This window comes from Dama dama, chromosome 11 (genome assembly GCF_033118175.1).
Source record: "Dama dama isolate Ldn47 chromosome 11, ASM3311817v1, whole genome shotgun sequence".
In the NCBI taxonomy this organism is placed as follows: Eukaryota; Metazoa; Chordata; class Mammalia; order Artiodactyla; family Cervidae; genus Dama; species Dama dama.
The window spans coordinates 31,666,370-31,687,040 of NC_083691.1; the positions used below are offsets into that span (position 1 = coordinate 31,666,370).

General features: G+C 54.6%; 1 protein-coding gene across 12 annotated transcripts in view; it reads right to left on the reverse strand.

Annotated features, from left to right (window-relative positions):
* DNMT3A (DNA methyltransferase 3 alpha) overlaps positions 1 to 20,671 on the reverse strand; it is a 105,991-nt gene that overhangs the window by 41,032 nt on the left and 44,288 nt on the right. For 11 of the 12 annotated variants that reach the window (XR_009694661.1, XR_009694662.1, XM_061154946.1 and 8 more), the window contains exons 4-6: positions 11,058 to 11,328; positions 5,185 to 5,228; positions 4,585 to 4,731 (exon numbers count right to left, since the gene is read on the reverse strand). Coding sequence is in view for 10 of the 12 variants with exons in the window: in XM_061154946.1 (XP_061010929.1) it covers positions 4,585 to 4,731; positions 5,185 to 5,228; positions 11,058 to 11,328 (462 nt within the window). In the remaining 2 variants the exon portion in view is untranslated. Of the gene's footprint in view, positions 1 to 4,584; positions 4,732 to 5,184; positions 5,229 to 11,057; positions 11,329 to 14,054; positions 14,145 to 20,671 lie in introns of those variants that run through there. The other variant, XM_061154950.1, reaches the window with a different exon arrangement.

Consider the following 20,671-nt stretch of genomic DNA (forward strand, 5'->3'; position numbering starts at 1 on the left):
GGGAGACACTGGAAACAGTGTCAGACTTTATTTTTTTGGGCTCCAAAATCACTGCGGATGGTGACTGCAGCCATGAAATTAAAAGACGCTTACTCCTTGGAAGGAAAGTTATGACCAACCTAGACAGCATATTAAAAAGCAGAGACATTACTTTGCCAACAAAGGTCCATTTGGTCAAGGCTATGGTTTTTCCAGTGGTCATGTATGGATGTGAGAGTTGGACTGTGAAGAAAGCTGAGCACCGAAAAATTGATGCTTTTGAACTGTGGTGTTGGAGAAGACTCTTGAGAGTCCCTTGGACTGCAAGGAGATCCAACCAGTCCATCCTAAAGGAGATCAGTCCTGGGTGTTCATTGGAAGGATTGATGCTGAAGCTGAAACTCCAACACTTTGGCCACCTCCTGTGAAGAGCTGACTCACTGGAAAAGACCCTGATGCTGGGAGGGATTGGGGGCAGGAGGAGAAGGGGATGATAGAGGATGGGATGGCTGGATGGCATCACCGACTCCATGGGCATGAATCTGAGTAAACTCCGGGAGTTGGTGATGGACAGGGAGGCCTGGCGTGCTGCGATTCATGGGGTCGCAAAGAGTCGGACACGACTGAGCGACTGAACTGAACTGAAACATCTAGTAAATCTGAGGATGCAGGAGTCCCTCCATTTGGGTTGGAAGCCAGGAAAGAGGCAAGATTTTAGAACAGCAGGACATGGTTTCCTGACCCTGAAGAAATTTAGAATCGGTTGGAGCGAAGACATTAAAGAGAGTCATAACATCACCTGGCTATAACCGCATCCTAAAACCACCAGCACTGACACACACAGGGAGCCCACATGCCATCTGGCTCGATGACAGTTCCAGCCGCTTGGCCAGGCCTCTGCCTCGGACTCGTAAGGGTTAGTGAGGTAACACCTGTGAAAAAGCCCTTCCTAAGCCTAAAGTGCTCCTTCAGGCCACGCTGTTCTGAAAACAGTCAGAAAGAAGAGTCTGGAACTGCCCTCCTCTGGAGGACGGTGCCTCTCGTCTCTTCTCCCCACTCCCTGCCCTGGGCTAGTTCTGCCAGGCCGAGGTAGGTTCTCCTTGGCTCAAGCACAGTGGAGAGCCAGTGGGGACAGCAGGAATGCGGGATGGAGGAGACTCAGACACCGCCTTACCCGTGGGAGCCTGCCCTCAGTCCCCCAGCCCCACACTATTCTCCGGGTACACTTGTCAGCACCCCCAGAAACCAATGGCCTGGGTCCGAGCTCCCCGAGAAGTTGTCTCATATTTACCCACCTCCCAGCTGCTTAGCCAACCAACGGCTATTCACAGAGCCTGTTCTCCCTGCCCAATTATCAGGTTTGGCCTAACTGGGGAAGACATAACATGTAAGAGTTAGTGAAAAATACTCTATGAAATATAACTGACTGCTAAACCCAACAATATTAACAGTAAGGACTACAGGAGTGCAGAGAAGGGAAGAGGGCAGTGTGGACTGGGGAGATCCCAGAGAGCTTCTTGGACGAGGCAGCAGCTCTCGAGCTCAACCCTGAAGAATGAATAGGGGAAAAGTATAGCAGAAACAAAAGCAGGAAGGAAGTAGAAAGGGGAGACCGGTCTCTCACAGGGACTGTCCTATAAGAGCATGGTAGTGGGGGATTCAGGGGGTGGAGCCATCGTGGAGGTCACAGTGAGGGCCAAAGTTTTGAGAAACAGCCAGAGGATTTCTGACATGATAGGGAGACAACGGAGAGTTGTTGCTGGTTCTGTTGCAGGGCCTGGTCACGACTAAGGCAGAATTTAATCCTTACAAGGACGAATACAGAGGTGCAGAGAATAGGAGATGGGACAGACAAACATGAGCATCCCAGCTCGGGCAGGAATCCCCACTTCAGCCTTGGCAGAGGGGTTGGAAATGCCCCATTTTTCTCATCCAATTATTTTAAATTTCATTTATTTTGTGATATTCGAAGTCGTCTTAATTTCTTTTTTTTTTTTTAAGCTTAAGGTGGCAGGTAATCTCAGATGGTAAAGAGCAGACCTCACAGTGTGGAGTGACCAGGAAGGTCATGGGAAAAGAAAATTAAGCTGAGGAGGATATTTTGAGGGTAGAAGGCTCTACAGGTGAGGCATGTGGACCAGGGGCAGACTGGGGTCAGGTGAAGCCCCACAGCCTTCACACAAGCCCAGTTCCCCAGCCATCCTTCTGCAGCCCTGAGCCTGCATCCTGTGCTCCTTCATCCACCACCATGGACCTCCATTCCCGAATAGATCACACAGTCTTGTGCCTTTGAACTTCTGCACATGCTGTCTCTTTCTACCTCGTCTTTCCTCCCCTTTCCCTAAATTCAAGTTCATCCTTTAAAAGCCAAAAGCCACCTCTTGCTGATGCAAAGGTGACCCCAGGCAGAATTAGTCTTAAGTTCCTTGGAGATGCTCTGCCTGAGGTGCCCGATCCCTCACCCTGAGTTTTAGTTGGGGGACTTCCCTGGTGGTCCAGTGGTTAGGACTCTGTGCTTCCACCACAGGGGAATGGTATCAATCAATCCCTGGTTGGGAACTAAGATCCCACATGCCACGTGGCGCAGCCAAAAAAAAATTTTTTTAATAAATTTTAGCGGCAATTTTAAAATTGAGAAAATGTATCTATTATCTTACTTTTCCCTGTGAGTTGAGAAAAGACTGCCTTTTTTTTTTTTTTTTTAATTGCAACTGAAGGCAGGCCTCCATAAGGGTTCTTCAAGTACAGTTTGAGAATCATCAAATTTCTGGGATCCCTTCAAGTGTAAAAGTTATTATATCTAGCCTCTGGTCCCAGGGCTAAAGGAAAGTAGAAGCATAGACCCCACATAAGGAGTAGTTAAAAAGCAAAACCCCTCCCACCAACCACAGAGGAATAGCCCCAAGTCCTGAACAAAATTTCCATCCCAAAGACCACACTTAAATCTCAAGAGACCTTGCAGAGATTGTCCCTTTTCCAGGCTCTTCCAGGAGAGAAATTTCTGCCTTCCTGGATCCCAGAGGAAATGGAAATAATCAAGTAGCCACCACCCTCTCTCTTTCCCGCCTGGTTCGGAACTTTCTCTAGAGCAAGCTCTCACACAATGCACACAGGATAACACCCTCCTTTGTAGGCCTGGGGTAAAGATCAGTGAAGGTGAAAGGCCCCAGGTGGTGGCAATTCATGGCGGGTCCCTTCCCTTCCTGGCACCAGCTGGTCAGCACGCTTTCTCTCTGCTCATCAGACACACAGGAGGGCAGTCTCCCAGTGGTTGCTTGGGGGGGACTGCTTTCACCCCTTGGTCTCCACCGCCTCACTGCCTCTCGCTGCTGAAGCCCTGGCCTGGCTGTCTCCCTCCTGACCTGCATGGAAGCCTCTCTTAGAAAAGTCACTGGCTGCCTCCAGATGGGCAGGTGCAAACAGCCTGTCTCAACTCAGCCTCCACAGGGCAGAGCAGCCACTGCCTCTGGAAAAGCTTCTTTCCTTTCTGAGACGCGGCTCTTCCTCCCAGGCCCCTTCTCAGTACGGCTACTGCCACTGCCCCTACCTCATGCGGCCGTAACTGTAGGGTTTCTGTGGACCAAGTCCCAGGATGCGTCTCAGTTCTCTCCAGTCTCCTAGGTGAGCTCATCAGTGTTTGTGGTTCTATGCCTTCCCACCTTGCATCTGCAGCCTGGATCTCCCTCCGCTCTGGGATCCGGGCACCTTAGCATCTCAGACTAAACGCTTGCTTCCCTCAAACCCCAAACCCATTCCTCTTCTAGTCTTCCCACCTGAGGAAGCAGCACACCCATCACCCGGGTGTTCAAGCCAAACCCCTGTGGGCCATGTGTCCATCCTCTCCCCTCCCACATCCTTCCCATCAGTTAGCAAGCCCAGATCTGTCCCTCCCCTTCACCATTGCTGCTCCTTTAATCTACATCGAATCACTCCTCTGCACAGAAACCTTCAGGGGCTGCCCAGGATACTCAGTGTTAAACCAGCTTTCAGCCCAGATCTCAAGGCTCTGTATGATCGGCCTCTGCTTACCTCCCCTTGCCGCCTCTCGTCTGGCCCCACTCTCTCCCCTGCTTGGTTCACTCTGAGAAGACCGGTCTTTTACACAACCAAACAAGTCAGGGCCTCGCTTGTGCTGTTTCCTCTGCCTAGAATATTCTCCCCCTCCCCGCAACTCACAGAGCCAGCTCTTTTATTCCTTCAGGTCTCAACTTCAATGCCGCCTTCTCCAAGAAGCCTCTCTGCAACACCCTACCTAAAGCAGGCCTTTGTTAACCTCTATTTCAGCTCTTGTTTACTTGTTTGCTGTCCATCTCCCCCATCACAATGTCAGGTCCATGAGGGCAGGAATTGTACATGCACAAGGCCTAGACACTGCCTGCTTGCATGGTGAGTGTCCAGTAACATTTGTGGAAATAACAAAGGACGCGCAGTCACTGCCTAGGGAGCCAGCAGTTCCCTGTAAGTGTGAGAGGTTAACCTGAAGTGGAAGGGGAAACTGAGGCTCAGCCAGGGCCTGACAACAGCCGCAGACGGTGGCTGAAGCTAACTTCCGGTTTCCCGGTTCTGTGGGACGGGCTGGGGCCCAGGCCAGAGAAGGCACCTCACCTCCCTTTTCCAGCGTGCCAGCCACTCGTCCCGCTTGCGCTTGCTGATGTAGTAGGGGTCCCCCGCCTGGAAGGTGAGCCGCGGCATGGGCCGCTGGCGGAGGCTGGACTCCCAGCCCAGGCCACCCCGCAGCCGGCCCCGGGAGCCCTAGGACAGAGAGACGACAGACAGACCGGCATTAAGGTGGGCATGGACAGCCCTGCTGCAGGGTCGTTCCTCCTGGAGGGGAAACCAAGGAGGCACTCACCTCGTACAGAACACAGGAGCTCTGACTCCTGGCCGGAGATGCCGGCCCTGGAGTGCGGGACAAGCCCCTGCCTGGGGGGGAGGAGTGAGGGATGGCGGCGGGATGTGGGGCAGGACATAAAGCAGGAGGGGAAGTGCTTGGTCTTGGAGTGGGGACCAGCTGGCTGCCTCGCTGGGGGCCTTCCAACCTCCATACCCACTTTCTCTGCTCCTCACGGAGGGACAAGTACAGAAGGGGCCAGGGGCCACCTCGGGCTCCCCTCACACACACTCGCCACAGTCGGTCAGAGCGGTGGCTTTCTTCTCCTAGAATCAGGATCCACAGAGCCCCTGGGGGGTGAGGAAAACACTTGCCTCCATTTTCATGGATTCGATGTTGGTCTCCTTCTGTTCTTTGCCTGTGGAGAGGGAAGAACAAAGGGACTGTCGGCAGAGTTACAGGAGTGGCTCAGAGGCCTCACCTTGTGCCTGGGGTCCCTGCCTCGGGGATAGGGTTTCTCCAACCATTTGGTCTCGCCTATGTCAAACCTGATGGCCTACTGTGTGCCGGGCATCATATCATGCTGGCCCCAGGACTCAGAGCGCAGCCAGGGCAGAAAAAGGACCTGGGCAGGGTTGGAGGCCCAAACCCAAAGGAACAACAGAAAAGCCAGGGCTGTGGTTTCTGGCCCATGGAGTGAGGCAGGCACACAGAAGGGTCTGGAAAGAGCCCCTTTGGCTACTCCCAGTCAAAAGAGCTCAATTACTAGAGGGGAGGCCAGACTGCATGGTGTGGGGTGTGGCAAAGATGCTCTGGGGTGGGAGGATGGGGGCAGAGGGGAACTGGAACAAGACTACTGAAGCAACTTCGTCTCTTTGAGACTCAGTTTCCTCATGTGGAAAATAAAGATGCTGGAAATGGTTTCTAAGGTGCTCCTGCAGTTCTCAACACTGTGCTTCTACCATGAATATCTGCCTCTGTACCCCATTCTCAGGTCCCTGAGTTCCGTCTTTATTCTAGAAGCTTTGGATTCCCACTCTCTGCACAGTCGTTCTGTAATCTCTCCCAGCCTTTTCCTCGTTGAGTATAGGTACATAACCCTGCTAATGCTTCAGAAGCATTTCCCTCCTCCTCTTCCCTTCGGTTCCTCAGTTGGCCCCGACTCCAGTTCCTGGAAGGGAAGGCTCCCCTGGGGGGCTGAAGCTGCAGCAGTACAGCCTTTAAAGGTGGGGGGCAGGGAGGCCTTATCCTCTCCTGTCCTTCTCCAGGTCCCAAGCTCCAGAAGGTCCTGGAGCTCCTACGCTGGTCCGGTTCCTCACTGGCACACTCCGGAGTCTGCAGCCCTGCCTGGCTGTGGGTTGGGTTAATTATGCCTTCCAGCTTCCTGCTGGAGACTGGGGGTGCTGAGGCGGGGAGGCTGGGGTGTGTGTCGGGGGGCGGGATGAGCCTCCTCTCACCTGGGCCCCAGAACTCCTTTGTCTGAAGCCAAGATTACTGAGCTTGGCCCCAAAGTAGGAAGGTCACTAAGGCTGGCTCAAGGTCACTTGGCAGGCGGGGGGGTGGGGGGGTTGTGGGCGGTGTGAAGGGGAGACAAAGAGCCCAAACGGAAAAAACAGCCCTTCTAGCATCTCCTGGCTGTGAGGCGGAAACCAGCCACAGCACTGAAGGTCTCTGAATCCCCAAGCCCCTGAAGAGGCTATTTCTTTCCCCTTCTCTCATTCACCGAGGGAGACCTGGAGCCCGGGGACAAGGCAGGTAGGGCTGCACCTGCGGGTTTGCTGGGAGGTGTGGACCCCGCGGTGCCAGGTGCCCAGGGCGCCGGGAGGAAGCGGGGGCGCGTGTTAACTCGCCAGCGCTGTGTACACAGCAGGCCTTTTAAGGTACGTCTCACCGGACTTTCCCTGTCGCTTCCTCGTGCTTCCTTTAGGCCCTCTAGCCTCACCACTGCCAGCCCCCCCACCCCCAACTGTTTCTCGCGCTTTCGGGGGCAGGGCTCCCCCTCCCGCCCGCCCGCTCTGGGCCTCCCTCCTTCCCCGGGTCCCCGCCCCCCAACTTCTCTCAGAACCCCCGCGTTCCACCCGGCGAGGCTTTGGGCCGGCCAGGAGGGGGCGCCCACCCTCGGATCACGCGGCGCCTGGGACCTTTCTTCCGGGGGACCCTCCTTGGCTTTTGGCTTGTGGGGAATCCTCTGTTCGCTAGAATTAACGAGAATCGGGGCTGAAAGGAATTGTCCAGATGATGGAGTACTTGTCTTGCCCTTCGAGGGGGAAACTGAGGCGCGCGGGGCTCGGGGGAGCGGGTTGTGGAGCGGAGGGACTTACTACCAGAGCTGAGATCCAATTTCAGGGCTCCTGACTCCCAAGCCGGCTATTTCCTTTTTACATCGCACCGCCCTGAGGCTCCCCTCTTCCTCCTTCCCCAGCCCCCATGCTCCCCGAAACAGAACTACTTTTCCTCATGCGGTTTCCAACTGGCTTCTTTCTGGAATGTTCTCCCTGACAGATTCCGCGCATGCCCACTTGAGTGATATCGCACACACACTTTCCAGCCCGGCCCAGCAAAACAACCAACTGGGCTGCTTCAGAATGCAGCACTTGTCCTGAGTCAGGGGGTGGTCAGCTGCTCTCTGGACACTCCCTCTGCCGTCCATCTGCTCCCTGCCCAGACCCAGGGTCGCAGGCTGGGCCAGGTGGCTGTGTGTCTTCCAGGATGGCCCTGGCAGGCTGGGACATAACCCTGGGGCATCTCAGGTCCTGGGGGCAGGGGAGGCCAGAGTGCTTCTAACACTTACCTGCTGGTCTGAGGCTATACTCTGCCAGGGGTCACCCCCAAATTCCCTTTAAAATGAACCAAAATTCCAATGACAGGACTGAGGTCAGGCTGGCCTCAGAGGGTAGTTACTAGCCCAGTACTAGTGTGTCAGTCTAAGCAGAGAGAAGCTCTGTGCTGACCCTCATCTGGCCCTTCACCAGGTTGTATAATCTCAGTAACTAACTTAACCTGTCTGAACCCTCAGTCTCCCCATCTGAAAAATGGGGATAATAAAAGTCTTCCTTAGATGCTCGCAAGGATTAAATGAGAGAATTACATAAAGAGAAGGGCTTCTCAAAGTTTAACATGCCTCAGAATCATGAGGCTGTCTTTCAAATGTAGATTCTGATTCAGTAGGTCTAGGGTGGGGCTGGAGACTCTGCATTTGTAACATGCCAGATGATGCCAGGAGACGCTGCTGGTCCATGGACCATTTTGAGTAGCAAGAACATGGAACACTCAACACATGGTTAATATTCAGTAAAAAAGAAAGCTACATTACCATCATTACTACAATCATCATGATGGCCTTAATGCTAGGAGTGCAGGAGCAGTTCCAAGGCCACCTCCTGCCTGTCCAGGTGGCTCTTGTCCTTATTACTCATCATCTCCCCTGTTCCTCCTTTCTCCTGGCTGTACTATCAGGATTTGGGGCTCCTACGTGCACACAGGAGGGTGCGCAGGCCAAGACTGCTTTAAAGTCCTCCATGTTTCCTGTGTAGGAAATAATGAGAGGGATTCCGGGAGAGACAGATGGGGCCCCTGAAAAGAGACCTGGGAATGAAGGGAACTGAAAGGAGAACCTGGCCAAGTCACTTTCTCCCTGGGGACTCAATCTCCTTCCTTCTTGGAACCAAGCAGCTGCGTATGCATTCTATGGGGCCGACAGCTGGACTGGTGGCCAAGCCTCCAGTAGGCCACTGCCCACCCCTCTAGGTACCAGCTCACCAGTCTCAGCATCCAGGCAATTCACCGTGACCTTCAGGGATCCCAGCTCTGATCCCTGCCAGCATCTCCACAGCCTCAATAGCTGAGGCCACCCAGGAGTGCTCCAAGGCCAAATTTTGGAGATCAAGGACACACGGGACGTTTTCACCCACTGCACTTTGCACTAAGAGTCTGAGAAGGATCCACTCAACGTGCGAAAGTCCCAAACCCAGGAGTCACCCTGACACCATCTCTGCCCGCCCCCCTCCCGTCCCTGGCGCTCATCCACAGCTCTCCAGATCTGCCATCCTCCCCTCGGCGCCTGATTGCTCATCCTGCTTCCCGGCCCCTCTGTTCCATCCCAGGATCCAGATGGCAAAGAGATCTTTTCAAAACGTAAAGCGGATCATGTCACCCCTTGAGAGGGCAGCCTTGAAGCTGCGCTGGCTGTATCTGCTGTCCCCCTGTCACACACCCTTCTCCCTCCCTCCCCCCATTCCACACTTGTGGGTTTCTGTCAGGTCCCTGGATACCCTGCTCCCTCCCACCTGTTCTCACCCCCTCCCTGCACTTCCCCTCCCCTGGTAAACCCCAGCTCATTCTTCTGCTTAGGTGTAACAGCCCAGCTTGTCTGGGGCTCCTCTGTTACAGTTCCTGAGAACCATGTTTATTTTCCCTTCGAGAACTTATCTCTGTGTATAAACACACACTTGTAAGTGTGCATTTCTCATTAATGTCCATCTCTTCAGTGGACTGTTGAGGTCCTCCAGGGCAAGAACCAGGTTTTTGTTCGTGATAGTTTCCCCAGATCCCGGCACACATCAAGTAAGTGTTTAATAAACCCCTATTGACCAACTAGAGAAGTTGCTCCTGAGAACGGAGGACAGGGAAATCCCAAACCGAAAGCAAACTCTCATGAGTTAAGAGCAGCCTCACAGTTCTGGCTCCATCCCAACAGGCAGGAAGGCCTGCCCCAGCCCTAGGCCTCAGCTGGGTGCAAGCTATGATGGCGTCCCAGGAGCTGCCTGTCTGGTGGGCAGGGCCGGTGGGTTCCCAGTTCTGCTCTTGCACATCTGGCCTTTGTAAAGGGAGATGGTGTTTTCTCCCTTTCTTCCTGTTTCAAATCAGGCCAAATGGCCACTCCTCTGCGTGTCAGGACACATCCCCAGAGGTGCTGAGTTCAGGAACAGCCCCCACATCAACCCCACCCCCCAGAACAGCCGGGAGCATGGGAAGGGCACACAGACTCTGAAGCTAGAGACCAAGACGAATGAATTCCGAATCTACCAATAGGCTTGGGGTCCCTGAGAAAGTCACTGCATCTTATTAAGCCTTGATTTTTTCCCACCTTAAGATGAGGCTCATAATACCTCTTGAAGAAGACTGAGAGAGTAAATAAAACCACAGATGCAGAATGAGTACCTCAGAAAGCCCTTTGCACGTGGTGGGAGCATCATAAATATTAGTTGAATAGTAAATGAATGAAAGATTTTTTTTTTAATAAATTGGGAAATCTCTTCCGGAGATGCTCTCTACCGTGCATGAATATGAGGTTTGGAAGCATGCGAAATTAAGTCACGCCAATTAATCGATTGACTCACTCCCCATCATGTACTCTTGGAAGGAAGGCATTCTGAAATTAAAATGCACATATGCAAAACAACCTGGCAGGGCCCTGGGAGCATCAAACGTGATAATGTATGAGAAAGCGCTTGGTAAACTGTGAAGCCCTGTACAAATGCTAGTTGTCCTCATTACGAACATGTTTACAGCTCTCTTGGCCCTGAAATCGCTGGCTTAACCTGAAAGAAAAAAGTGGGCAACTTTCCAGGGCTCCAGGGCGAGGCCAAAAAGTCCCTAGAGGAAGAGGTCTGGGCTGGGCAGTGCACACCCCACCCCCACCTGCCCTACCCCTCCCCTACTCTGTCACCACTGAACTTCAGTCCCCTCGGCTGAACTGTGGTGGGCTCAGGACATCTGCACTGGGAAAGGTTGACGGGGCTTATAACACCCACAAGGGCACCTGTTGCCCTCGAGCGCCCAGGCCAGGGGCTTCCAATGTGTGGATCCCTAAGAGCCGCAGGTCTTGTGGACGAGTCAGCAGGCGAGGCCAAGGCTGATGGAAAGCAAGGGGAACAACCAGCCTGTGGGGAGACAGCCATCACCCCAGTTCAGCAACCACTAGCATTCTGCAAACTCACTGTTGTATCAAATCTAGTTTTTTTTTTCATGAGAAGCCAAAACTCCAGATTTTTATGTGAAATTTCTTGATTTCGAAATATTGGCAACTAATTTTTTAAAAAAAAATGTTTAAAATACTGCCTGGGTCAAATAAAATGTGCGCAGGCTATATCCAGCCAGTAGCCTGCAGGGCACATAGCCTTGGCAAGTAGACCTTCAGCCACCACCCAGCCGGTGCCTCCTGGGACCTCCCAGGTCCTGAGTTCTAACCCTCAGGGAGATCCCAGCCAGCCCTGCAGAGGCTGCCCCCCTTGTGCCCGGGACTTACCCTCTTCTGCAGGGGCTCCCCGGCCATCCTTGGGGGTGCAGCAGCCATTCTCTACAGCTCTGGAGGCTTCGGGTGGGGTCTCAGTGGCACCCTCTCCCTCTGCTGGGGCCCCGCCCTTCTGCCCCCCAGCGGGGCTCCCCTCCTCTGGCTGGGGCTCACTCCGCTTCTCCAAGTCCCCGTTGGGTAACAGCTCTGAGGGGCCTGAGTCTTGGGCCATGGACAGGGACTTGGAGGTCACGGCAGGGTCCTTCGGTGTGTCACTGCTTTCCACCTGCAAAGATAAACACGAGGGGAGCGTTAGACCAGTGGTTTCAGCCCCTCATGCATCATTGGCCCATTGGCAATTCTGGCGAAAATTACACACCGTCTGTCCAGAAAATGGTGTTCACATAAATGTGTATGCAGTCAAACACACAATTTTTTCTCTCGGATTCAAGGGCTTCACCCTCTGAAGTCAAAAGGTCTGTGGACGCCAGTGAAGAAAACGGGAAAATGTATGAGAAAGTGCTTTGTAAACTGTGAAGCCCTGTATAAGTGCTAGTTGTCTTCATTACTAACATGTTTATAGCTCTGTACCCCAGCCCACAGCACCCCCACTCACTGAAGTGACGGGGGGAGGTCCCCAAGTCTTCTCTGTGGCCCCCACTGAAAACGAATGTTCCTCATTCTATCCCCACTTCAAACCAGGACCCCTCCCCAGAGGATTCCAGGTAACCCGGGGCTGATCTGACTCCTGTGTGAATGCCCCTCTGGCTGTCCTCTTGGTCTCTTGAGCTGCTGCCTGGCCACGTGGAGTGGGAGGGTGAAAGGGGGGGGCCTCCTCTCCCCCAAACCAAGCACTGTTCCTTCCCTCAGCTTTGGCCCCACAGCCTCTCGAGGGCGCTCAGACCCCAGGAGAGCCAAGGCCCCCTGGCCAGCAGCACACAGTGGCCTGCAGCAAGTCTTCTGGAGTACGTGGTGCCGTGTTCCCCTCCAAGAGGAAGTGTCATGCTTTGTCCCCAAGAGCCTCAGAACTGAGCTTGCTACGGGAACCACACTGAGAGTTGTCATAACCGTCCCTCCTAAGTGTCACTGCATGGTGGGCAAAGCTCCCTCTCACCCGCTACCTTCAGAGCACCCAGCCTCCCAATTAGGCTCTCGGAGACTTTCGTGATTAGCTCGAGGTCACACACCTTGCGAGGACAGAGCCTGGCGAGCACTTGGCCCTCAGCCATCTGGGGGCAGGTAGGCCAGGACATCTCAAAAGGGACAGAGGTGTCCACTCAGGGCAGGAGAGACAGGAGTCCCCCTGTGCTTGGCGCTCTGCCACGCCCGTGGGCACTGGACCACCCGCCGCAGCCCTGCCCGCCGGCTCCCCTGCAGAATCAGTGCCCAGAGGAGGGCGGGAGCGGCACGAGCTCAGCAAAAACCTCAGGAAGGTGCTGCTCAAGAGTGTGCCTCAGTTTCCCCACCTGTAAGGTGAGATGACTGGTCCTATAGGAAGGTTTCCTTCAAGTCATTTTTTTCTATTTATAAAAGCCAGTCACATACAAAAATTCTAACCACACAAAAATGAATAGCACTGAAAGGCTAAAGCCCCTATTTCAATTCCCTACCTCCAGAGTCACTCCCCATAGGTGAACCATCATTAACAGTTTGGCGAGTATCTTTTCTCGACTTTTTTGCCTGCGCGTCTACAGTCATGTGTAAGTTGCATGTTTATACACATGTATTTACACACACATCCAGATCCAGAATTTTTTTTTTTCCCCTAAGAAGGGATCATATGACTTATCCTGTTCTACAACTTGCTTTTTCACTTCACAAGCACAGCGGGCATCTCTCCATACCAGCGAGTATGGATCTGGCTCACTCTGCCTCAGCTGCTCAACATTCTATGGAAAGGATGGTCCTTAATTTATTCAAACCTTCTCCTAGTGGTGGGCTTTGGGCCGACTGGCTTTCTGTTGGAGAGAACTTCTTGCACTTACGGCTCTGTGCACCTGTGAATTTCCATAGGCCAGAGTCCCGGAAGTGGCCTGGCTGGGGAAGAGGGTCTGCCCATCCAAGTGTGAGGAAAGAGATCCTGCCAAACTCCCTCCAGAGAGCTATACCCCTGAAGAACACACCCCAAAGCTTGACGGAGTGCTGGGTTCCCCAGCCCCTCCCTGCCAGGCCCTGCAGTTTCCAAGGCGGCTTCTGCCCCAGGGATTCACACTCTCAGCGATGAGCCCACTGCTGTATGGTGAGGAAACCCCTGAGGTGGTAGAGAGGGACCAGGGCCTTGGAGAAAACAACAGAAATAAAAGCTAGAGTCCGCCCTGGACGACGTTCCCTACACAGAGCAGCCTGAGGGCATGCAGAGGGACCTCGAGGCCTGGCCAGGCTGCTTTTTCTGGGGGAGGGGGCCACCTGGACCGGCTTGGGCAGGCCTGCTTCCAGGAAGAAACCCTCCCACGGAAGGCTACACATGTGTGTGCTCCTCAGCAGTGGGGGTGGGGTGGGGTCGGGGTGGAGGGGGGTTGCTGCAGCAAGAGGAAGAGGTAGGCCTCAGGGGTGGGGTGGGGAAGGGAGAAGTCCTCCACCACGCTTGGGCACTGAAGGCCAAAGCCAGCAGAGCCAGGAGGCCAAACACGGGGCCACCAGTGGAGCAAGCAGGCTCTGTCCCTCTCCTCGGTGGCCGCCCCGTGTGTTGGGACTCACACACACACTCTCTCAGGACTCAGGAGGTCTTTACCACCTCCCTGCTCAAGCCAGTGGGCTCCCTGGCCTGGAGCTCCCCTCCTCGGATGAGTCCTCTCAGTCCTCAAGCCTCCTGTGTGTGACACAGTCACGTGGCCCAGGCAACCTGGAGAGCCGGGCGTGCCTTGTTGGGGGGAGCCGCGGGGCGAGGGGGGGGGGGTGCTCTGCCCCCCTCGGGTCCAGCTGGAGCCCCAGACACGGCGCTCCCAGGAGGAGGGAGTGGGGGGTCCCGCTGGCCAGGCTGAGAAGTTTGGGTCTGCAGCACCAATCTCTTACCATGGCCGTGTCCTCCTTTCCTCTAGCCACTCGCTTCCCCACACACACCTCGAGTCAGGGTAGGCTCCCAGCCCCACAGACTGCTCAGACAACGCCACTGTCACTTACTTCCTGCCCGGGGACCACACCGCCTCTTCTCACCCTGGGACTCACTTCCTGTTGATTGCCGGCTCCAGAGCATAGAGACCCAGGAGTACCTGATCTGAGACCCGACCCAGCCCCGAGGTCCTGAGCCACCCTGACTGGAGACCCCTCTCAGGCCTGCCCCGGAGGGACCCCCAGCCTGCAAGAGGGTGAGACACACCATCCTTCTAGAGGTGGGCGGAGGAGGCGCCAGGGGGCGCTCTGCACAGCCCCAGCCCCAGGGGGTCAGTTCAAGTGGGCTGAAATCTGCCCTGATCTCACCATTCCCCCTCAACCCCCTTCCCCAACAGCCTGAGTCAATTGGAGTTCTGAGCTTAGGGGAGCTGCTGACTTAACCACCGTCAATTCGAGATCCAGCTAACCCATGAAGAACTACCCCCCTCACCCCCAGCGACTAGTGGGCCCTCACTGTCCCTCTCTCTGAGGTGTGGAAACTGGGCAGGTCAGATCCACCCAGAAGAAACCACGGAGAGGAAGGAAGGAAGGAGGTCCACAGTGGGGAGCTGGATGTTCCACCTCAGGTGAGAGGAGTAGACCTGGAAGCCACTGGGAGCAGCCACCCCAGCCCGGCCTGCGCCCTCCTGATTCCTTCTCCTCCTCTGCTCCTACCTCCTCTCAGCCCCCTCCTCTCCTCTGTGGCCACTAGCCACAGAGCAGGCACGAGATTGCTTCATTGGGTTAGACTGCGTGTTGGAGTAGGACACCTAAGGTGTTCAGTATTCATAATGGATTCCTTAATGCCAAAGACCAGGTCACAGTGAGAGCATCCAGTCCACACGCCTAGAGGGAGTCTCAACTTTGTTGTATGTCAGACCTAACTGGTTAAAGATCTGGTTTTGTTTGCTTTTACTCTTTACTACTGCCTTGAGTGGAGGAGACACAACACACTCTGAGACACTCGTTTCTCCTGTGAGGGGAGGGGTTGAGGGGAGGGGTGGCAGCAGAAGCCCCCCCACCCCACCCCTGGCCCTTTGAGAAGGCACCACCAGCAGCTGTAGGTGACAATTTCTACTTCCTCAGCTTCTCACCTGCAGGGGTGGGGAGGGGGGGTCAGGAGTGGTGGCAGGAGGGGAATGGGAGCCATGGGCCCCCTCACTTCTCTTCCTTTGGGTGGGTGGGCACAACCGAGTGGAGTAAAGCTAGACTCTGTCACCCACTGTGCACCTACCCCACCCCCACATGCCTCACTCTGGGTCTTCAAACGCGACCTACCACTTCCTGGGGCCCCCTCAGAGTTTGCTGGCCTTTGCCTTCCTTCCAAGCAAGACCCCTCCATCCCAAGGTAATGCCTCCTGCTTCTCTGCTGCCTACCTGCTCCTTGGACCTCTCCTGTGAGCAGCTTATTCCAAGCAGTGAAGGCAATGGTTCTCAGCTGGGGTGGATTTTGCCCCCTGAGAGGACATTTGGCAATATGTCTGAGACATTTTTGGTCACCACACTGTGGGGGCAGCGGGGGGTGGGGGTAGGCATGGGCTGTGGCTTCTGGTGGGTAGGGGCCTGGGATGCTGCTAAATACCCTACACCACAGCCCCCACCACAGAAATCATGCAGCCCCAAAGGGGGAGGGTGCTGTTGTTGAAAAGCCCTGGGCTGAGGACAGGAGCACGGACACAGGGACCTTCTCTAAGGACCAATTTTTTAAAACTTTTAAAAGTTGTTATAAAATATATGTAACATAGAATCTACCATTTTAACCATTTTCAAGTGTACGATTCAGTGACATTAAGTACATTCACATTGTTGTACAACCATTACCACCATCCACCTTGAAAACATTTTCATCATCCCAAACTGAAAGTCTGTACCCTTTAAACAAAAATCTCCCCATTTCCCCTCCTAGCCCCTGGCAACCACTATTCTACTTTCTGTTTCCTAAGGAATATTTTAAGTCTGTCTGTCTCTCTCTCTCACACACATACACCCCTGGAAGGCATTTGTGTCAGGCCCTGCTTGCTCTTTAAGGCCCTCAGCCTCACCCCTTTCCCAACCTCTGCCCCCCAAGAGCCCACGTGGAGGCTGGCCCTGCAGTCCACTCCAGCATTCACTCACATCTCCCAGTCCACCGCACACCACATTTGTTTACAAAGCACTTTCACACCCTATCTCATTAGAGCACTCCTCACATGGTACCTAATTATTTGTTTACTGTGTGTCTCCCTCCTAGGCTGTGAGCTTTGCCTTATTTACCTTTTTATTTCTCTTCCTTCCAACTACTCCACTGACAGCTCCCCAGTACTAAGCAGAGGGCTCGGCATAAAAATGCTTAGACAATTAATAAACTTAATTATCACAGTTATCCCGATGGGTTATGTTGCTCTCACTTTTCCAAGGAAAAAGGCTCCACAGTTTGCCCTCCAGTCACACACCTTCTAAGTGGTAAAGCTTCCAGAATGACCCAGGTACAGGAGAGGCATTCGAAAGCTGGCCTCCCACCTGGGTTGAGTCTCCGGAAAAGCCCAACCTCAAATCCCAAGGGCTGCAAGGAGGAAAAGGAGGCTTTGATGTGCCTGAGCAGGGCCAGGGAAAGGCTGCCGGCTGTTTCCTTGGCAGCAGCCACCACAACGAAAGGCCAGAGGCGAAGCAAGAAGGAACCTTCTGCAGTGAACCTGTTCAGGCCAAAGCCAATTCCCCAGCCCTGCCCCCCGCGCCCTGCTCCCCTTCCTCTCTGCTGGAAGTCTGGACCAGACCCCAGAACGCCCACCCGCCCTCAGGAGGTGATGCCTTGTCTCCCAAGGTGGGGTAGAGTGCTGAGGCTCCAGATAGGGAAGTGATTTTTGAGGCTTTTTACAGTTATAATACACACACACACACACACAAGACACACACACTGGCAAGTAAGAAGTGACGGAAATGATACACGGGAGACAGGGCACAGGGCCCAGCTCTCCAGCACAGCCTTGCATGCAGGCCTACCTGAGCTTAGGTGTGGAGGGGGGAGACCCAGGGACCCTGCCTCTCGCACTGCAAGGCCCTGAAAGTCAGAGCCAGGTCCTGCCCTAGCTCTGGGCACCTGACTCACCCTCTCTTCCCATGCCGGGAGCTGCTGCTGAAAAAGGCCTTCATTCCCAGAGGAGGGAGGCCCTGAGGCTAGCAGATGTTGGGCAGCCTCACCTCGCCCTCCCTAGTCTTCCTGCCCTCCTACTCCCACCCCCAAATGGCCATTGTGCCTTTAAGGCCCTTGGCAGCAGTCAGCTCTGTGCCAGCCGGGAACCCTGGCGTCCTGCCAGTTACGTCTTCTTGATTAAAGACACACAAACACACAATCACATGTGCAGACACACAAGGAGTGCACCCATGGCCCAGAGACATCTGCTTACCGGCCACAGGACAGAGCTGTGCTCAGATGCCCCAGAACAATGTCAACAAACACACACCAGCACCCCCCTCCACCCACACCCACTGTTCATCCAGTCCCTCAGCTGCTGCAGGCCCATCAGGTCCCCACCAAGCTCTGGATTTTCCCAACTTGACTCTAATTTCAGGAAACAGCCGAACTGTCCACGTAAGCAAGGCGGCCCTGTCCCCTAAGCGCTGGCACTGGGCCCAGGCTCCCCAGTCTCCTCTGTTCCAGGCCTTCCTGCAGCCCCTTCCCCTGGTCACTGTCTGCTCTGATTGGCCGGAAGTGGCCTTGAGGCAGGGAGAGCCAGAGAGGTCCCCTGCACCCACTCCCAAGAGAGGCCCTACAAGCCTCCCTGCCCAGCCTTCCTGGGGTGATTGGACTCGGGCCCCAAGACTTTGGAAGCAGGACCTTGACCCTTCTAATTTCCTTTTAGCCAGTGGAGTAGCTAAAAGGGCCACCGGTGGGGTCAAGGGACAGAAGGACCAGAGGCCAAAGAGGGCCAACTCTGGCAAGTCTGATCCCCCAGGCTGCATATGACTTCTAGATCCTACCGTTCCTCTCACCACTGAGGCCGGGAGCTGCCTTCCCCCTCACCCTCCTCCCCAGAGATCTCTCCTCTGTGTGTGTGTGTGTGTGTGTGTGTGTGCGCGCGCGCGCGTGCACGCACACTTGCAACTCAGGATGGAGGAGAGAACTTCAGGGTTGCAGGTGTCTCAGAGGTCACTCAGCTGGGACCCCTGCTGGCTGTGACAAACGGATGTGAGAACGAGCATGTACCTGGTGAGTGGTGGCCCACCCGGGGTTCTGCTTTCAGCCAGGGACACCTGTCCACCTGGAAGAGGGCCTGGCTGTGCTCTTTGAAGTCATCCTCAAAGGATTTCAGGGTGAGTTGGAGGCTGCCTTGAAAAAGCCATTATGTGGAGAAGATCCCACGTAGTATTTAAGTCAACCTCTTTTGAAGTTTCTTCTGTTTTTCAGCCTCTACATTCAGGCCTCGGGTGACAGGTTCAGTGAGAAGGGAACTCACCATGGAAAATGGGGCTTTCTTTTCTCCGCTTCACCTACCTTTCTAAAGATTCTTTGGGTGTCTCCCCGCCCACCCCCACCCACCCCCGCCAGGGTTTGCTCATCCTGCCCCACCCGATGCCGTGACTTCATAGCTTTAATCACATCCCGACTCAGCCTTTGTCTCTCCAGACTGGAGGGCCGTAATCGTGCTTGTCTGTCCTCACTTGGCAGCCCTGCCTTCCCCTGGATCGGTTTAGCTGCCCTTCTCTGGAGCTCTTCCAGCTCCGTTACATCTTTCTTGAGGTGGCAGAACCGAAACGCACAGAATTCTCTAGGTGAGGATGATGAAAGAAGACCGACGTCAACAACTCTGCCCCAAAGCGTGCACGGAAGGTCCCTGCCGCTGTGGGAGTGCGGCAGGTGCAGCTCGGGCTCCCAAGAAGCCCACAGGGTCCTAGGAAGCCCTCAGGGCTCGGGACCCGAGGGAATGAATGCCTCTTGCTGGAGGTGGCCTGGGACGTGTGGCTCTGGGGAAGGGGCCAGGGAGGGATGAAAATAAGCAGGGGTTTTTGGAAAAGCAAAGTGGAGATTCTGGGATTTCACTCAGATGCTTCCCTGGTAAGAACAGCTATCTAGAGCGGCCTCTGAAAGGGCCTCTGCCAGACCTTCCAAAAGTTTTCGTCTCTGGTAATAACACTGTCGCCATCTCTGGAGGCCAGCAGCACCTTCCCTCCTCTCCCTTGTCTGCAGCCCAGCAGTGCAGGCCCTACCCATTCTGTCCCATCACGGCTGCCCCCCACCCAGTAGACTCTGGACATATTTTCTGGCCTCATCACCCTATTGCCCTGGATTCTTGGGTGCTCAAACTGTCATGCTCAGAAATGCCAGAGTGACCTTCCCAAAACTTGACTCCCATCACTTCACATCCCATGCCGTCTCAAAAATTCTCTAGATAAACACAACGTATTCTCAAGAGGATAAAATGTAAACCCTCAGGCTGCCTGCAAACTATCTCTTCAACCAAGATAGAAGGTGTTCTTAAACGAAACCTCCTTCCACTCAGCCCAGCCAGTCTGCTCACAGTCCATCCTCTCCCTGGCACATGGGTCCCCTCTCTGCACATGCTGCTCAGGAGGGTCACAAGTGGAAAAATCTCCTACTTTCCCCTTCCAGGGATCACCTTTCAGAAGTCCAGCCCCTCCCCACAACATCTCTTTGGCACTTCAGGCGCAGACCTCGGACCAGGCTCTTGGGTACCGGATGCCTCTGTGAGTGTTGATCCAACTGACCAGCTGTGGAACAGCAGAGGCGTCTGCAGGGCACAGTTCCAAGAAAAGTCTCTGCCCTCCTGAGAGGCCTGCCGGCCCTGTTTTCCCCCACCCCTTCAAAAGCATGAGGAGACAGGGGAGCGGGCAGCCATGTGCCTGATGCAGGCTCACAAGCAGGGACGCCCCCTGAGGGGCGGGGGCCCAGGAATGGGAGACACCCTTTCAGAAAGTTTTGTGCATTAAAAACAAGCGGCGCCAAGTCACTGAGTCAAGGTTCCAGAGGTAAGTGAAGGAGCCCTTCAAACCTGGACACAGAGAGCGCTGTCTTCAGAAGCAAAGGGATGTATTAGGTGGGAAAATGAGCCAATACTGCAAACTCTCAATAACCGAGTTAAAAGGTACTCAGCTAGCTTCCCTGGTGGCTCAGACTGTAAAGAATTCACTTGTAATGCAGGAGACCCAGGTTCGATCCCTGGGTTAGAAGATCCCCTGGAGAAGCGAATCCCCTGGCTACCCACTCCACTATTCTTGCCTGGAGAAGCCCATGGACAGAGGAGCGTGGCGGGCTACAGTCCATGGGGTTGCAAAGAGTCAGACACTACCGAGCAACTTACACAACAGCTGGCTTAAGCTGCCGTGGGACAGACTCCCAGCTTCACACAGCTTACACCCCCAAATCCTTCGCTCTGAAGTGGGGCAGTGCGGCCCTTGTGAGCTCACTCACTGGGGCGCTGTGTTGGAGGTTCCGCCTCCAAAGAGGAGTGAGTAACACTGGCTTTGGGCCGGTCTGGCTGAGCTCAGCGCCTGCTCCCAGCCCCCTCCTCCCCTCCCCCTCCCTCCCTTTCTGGGTTATTCTT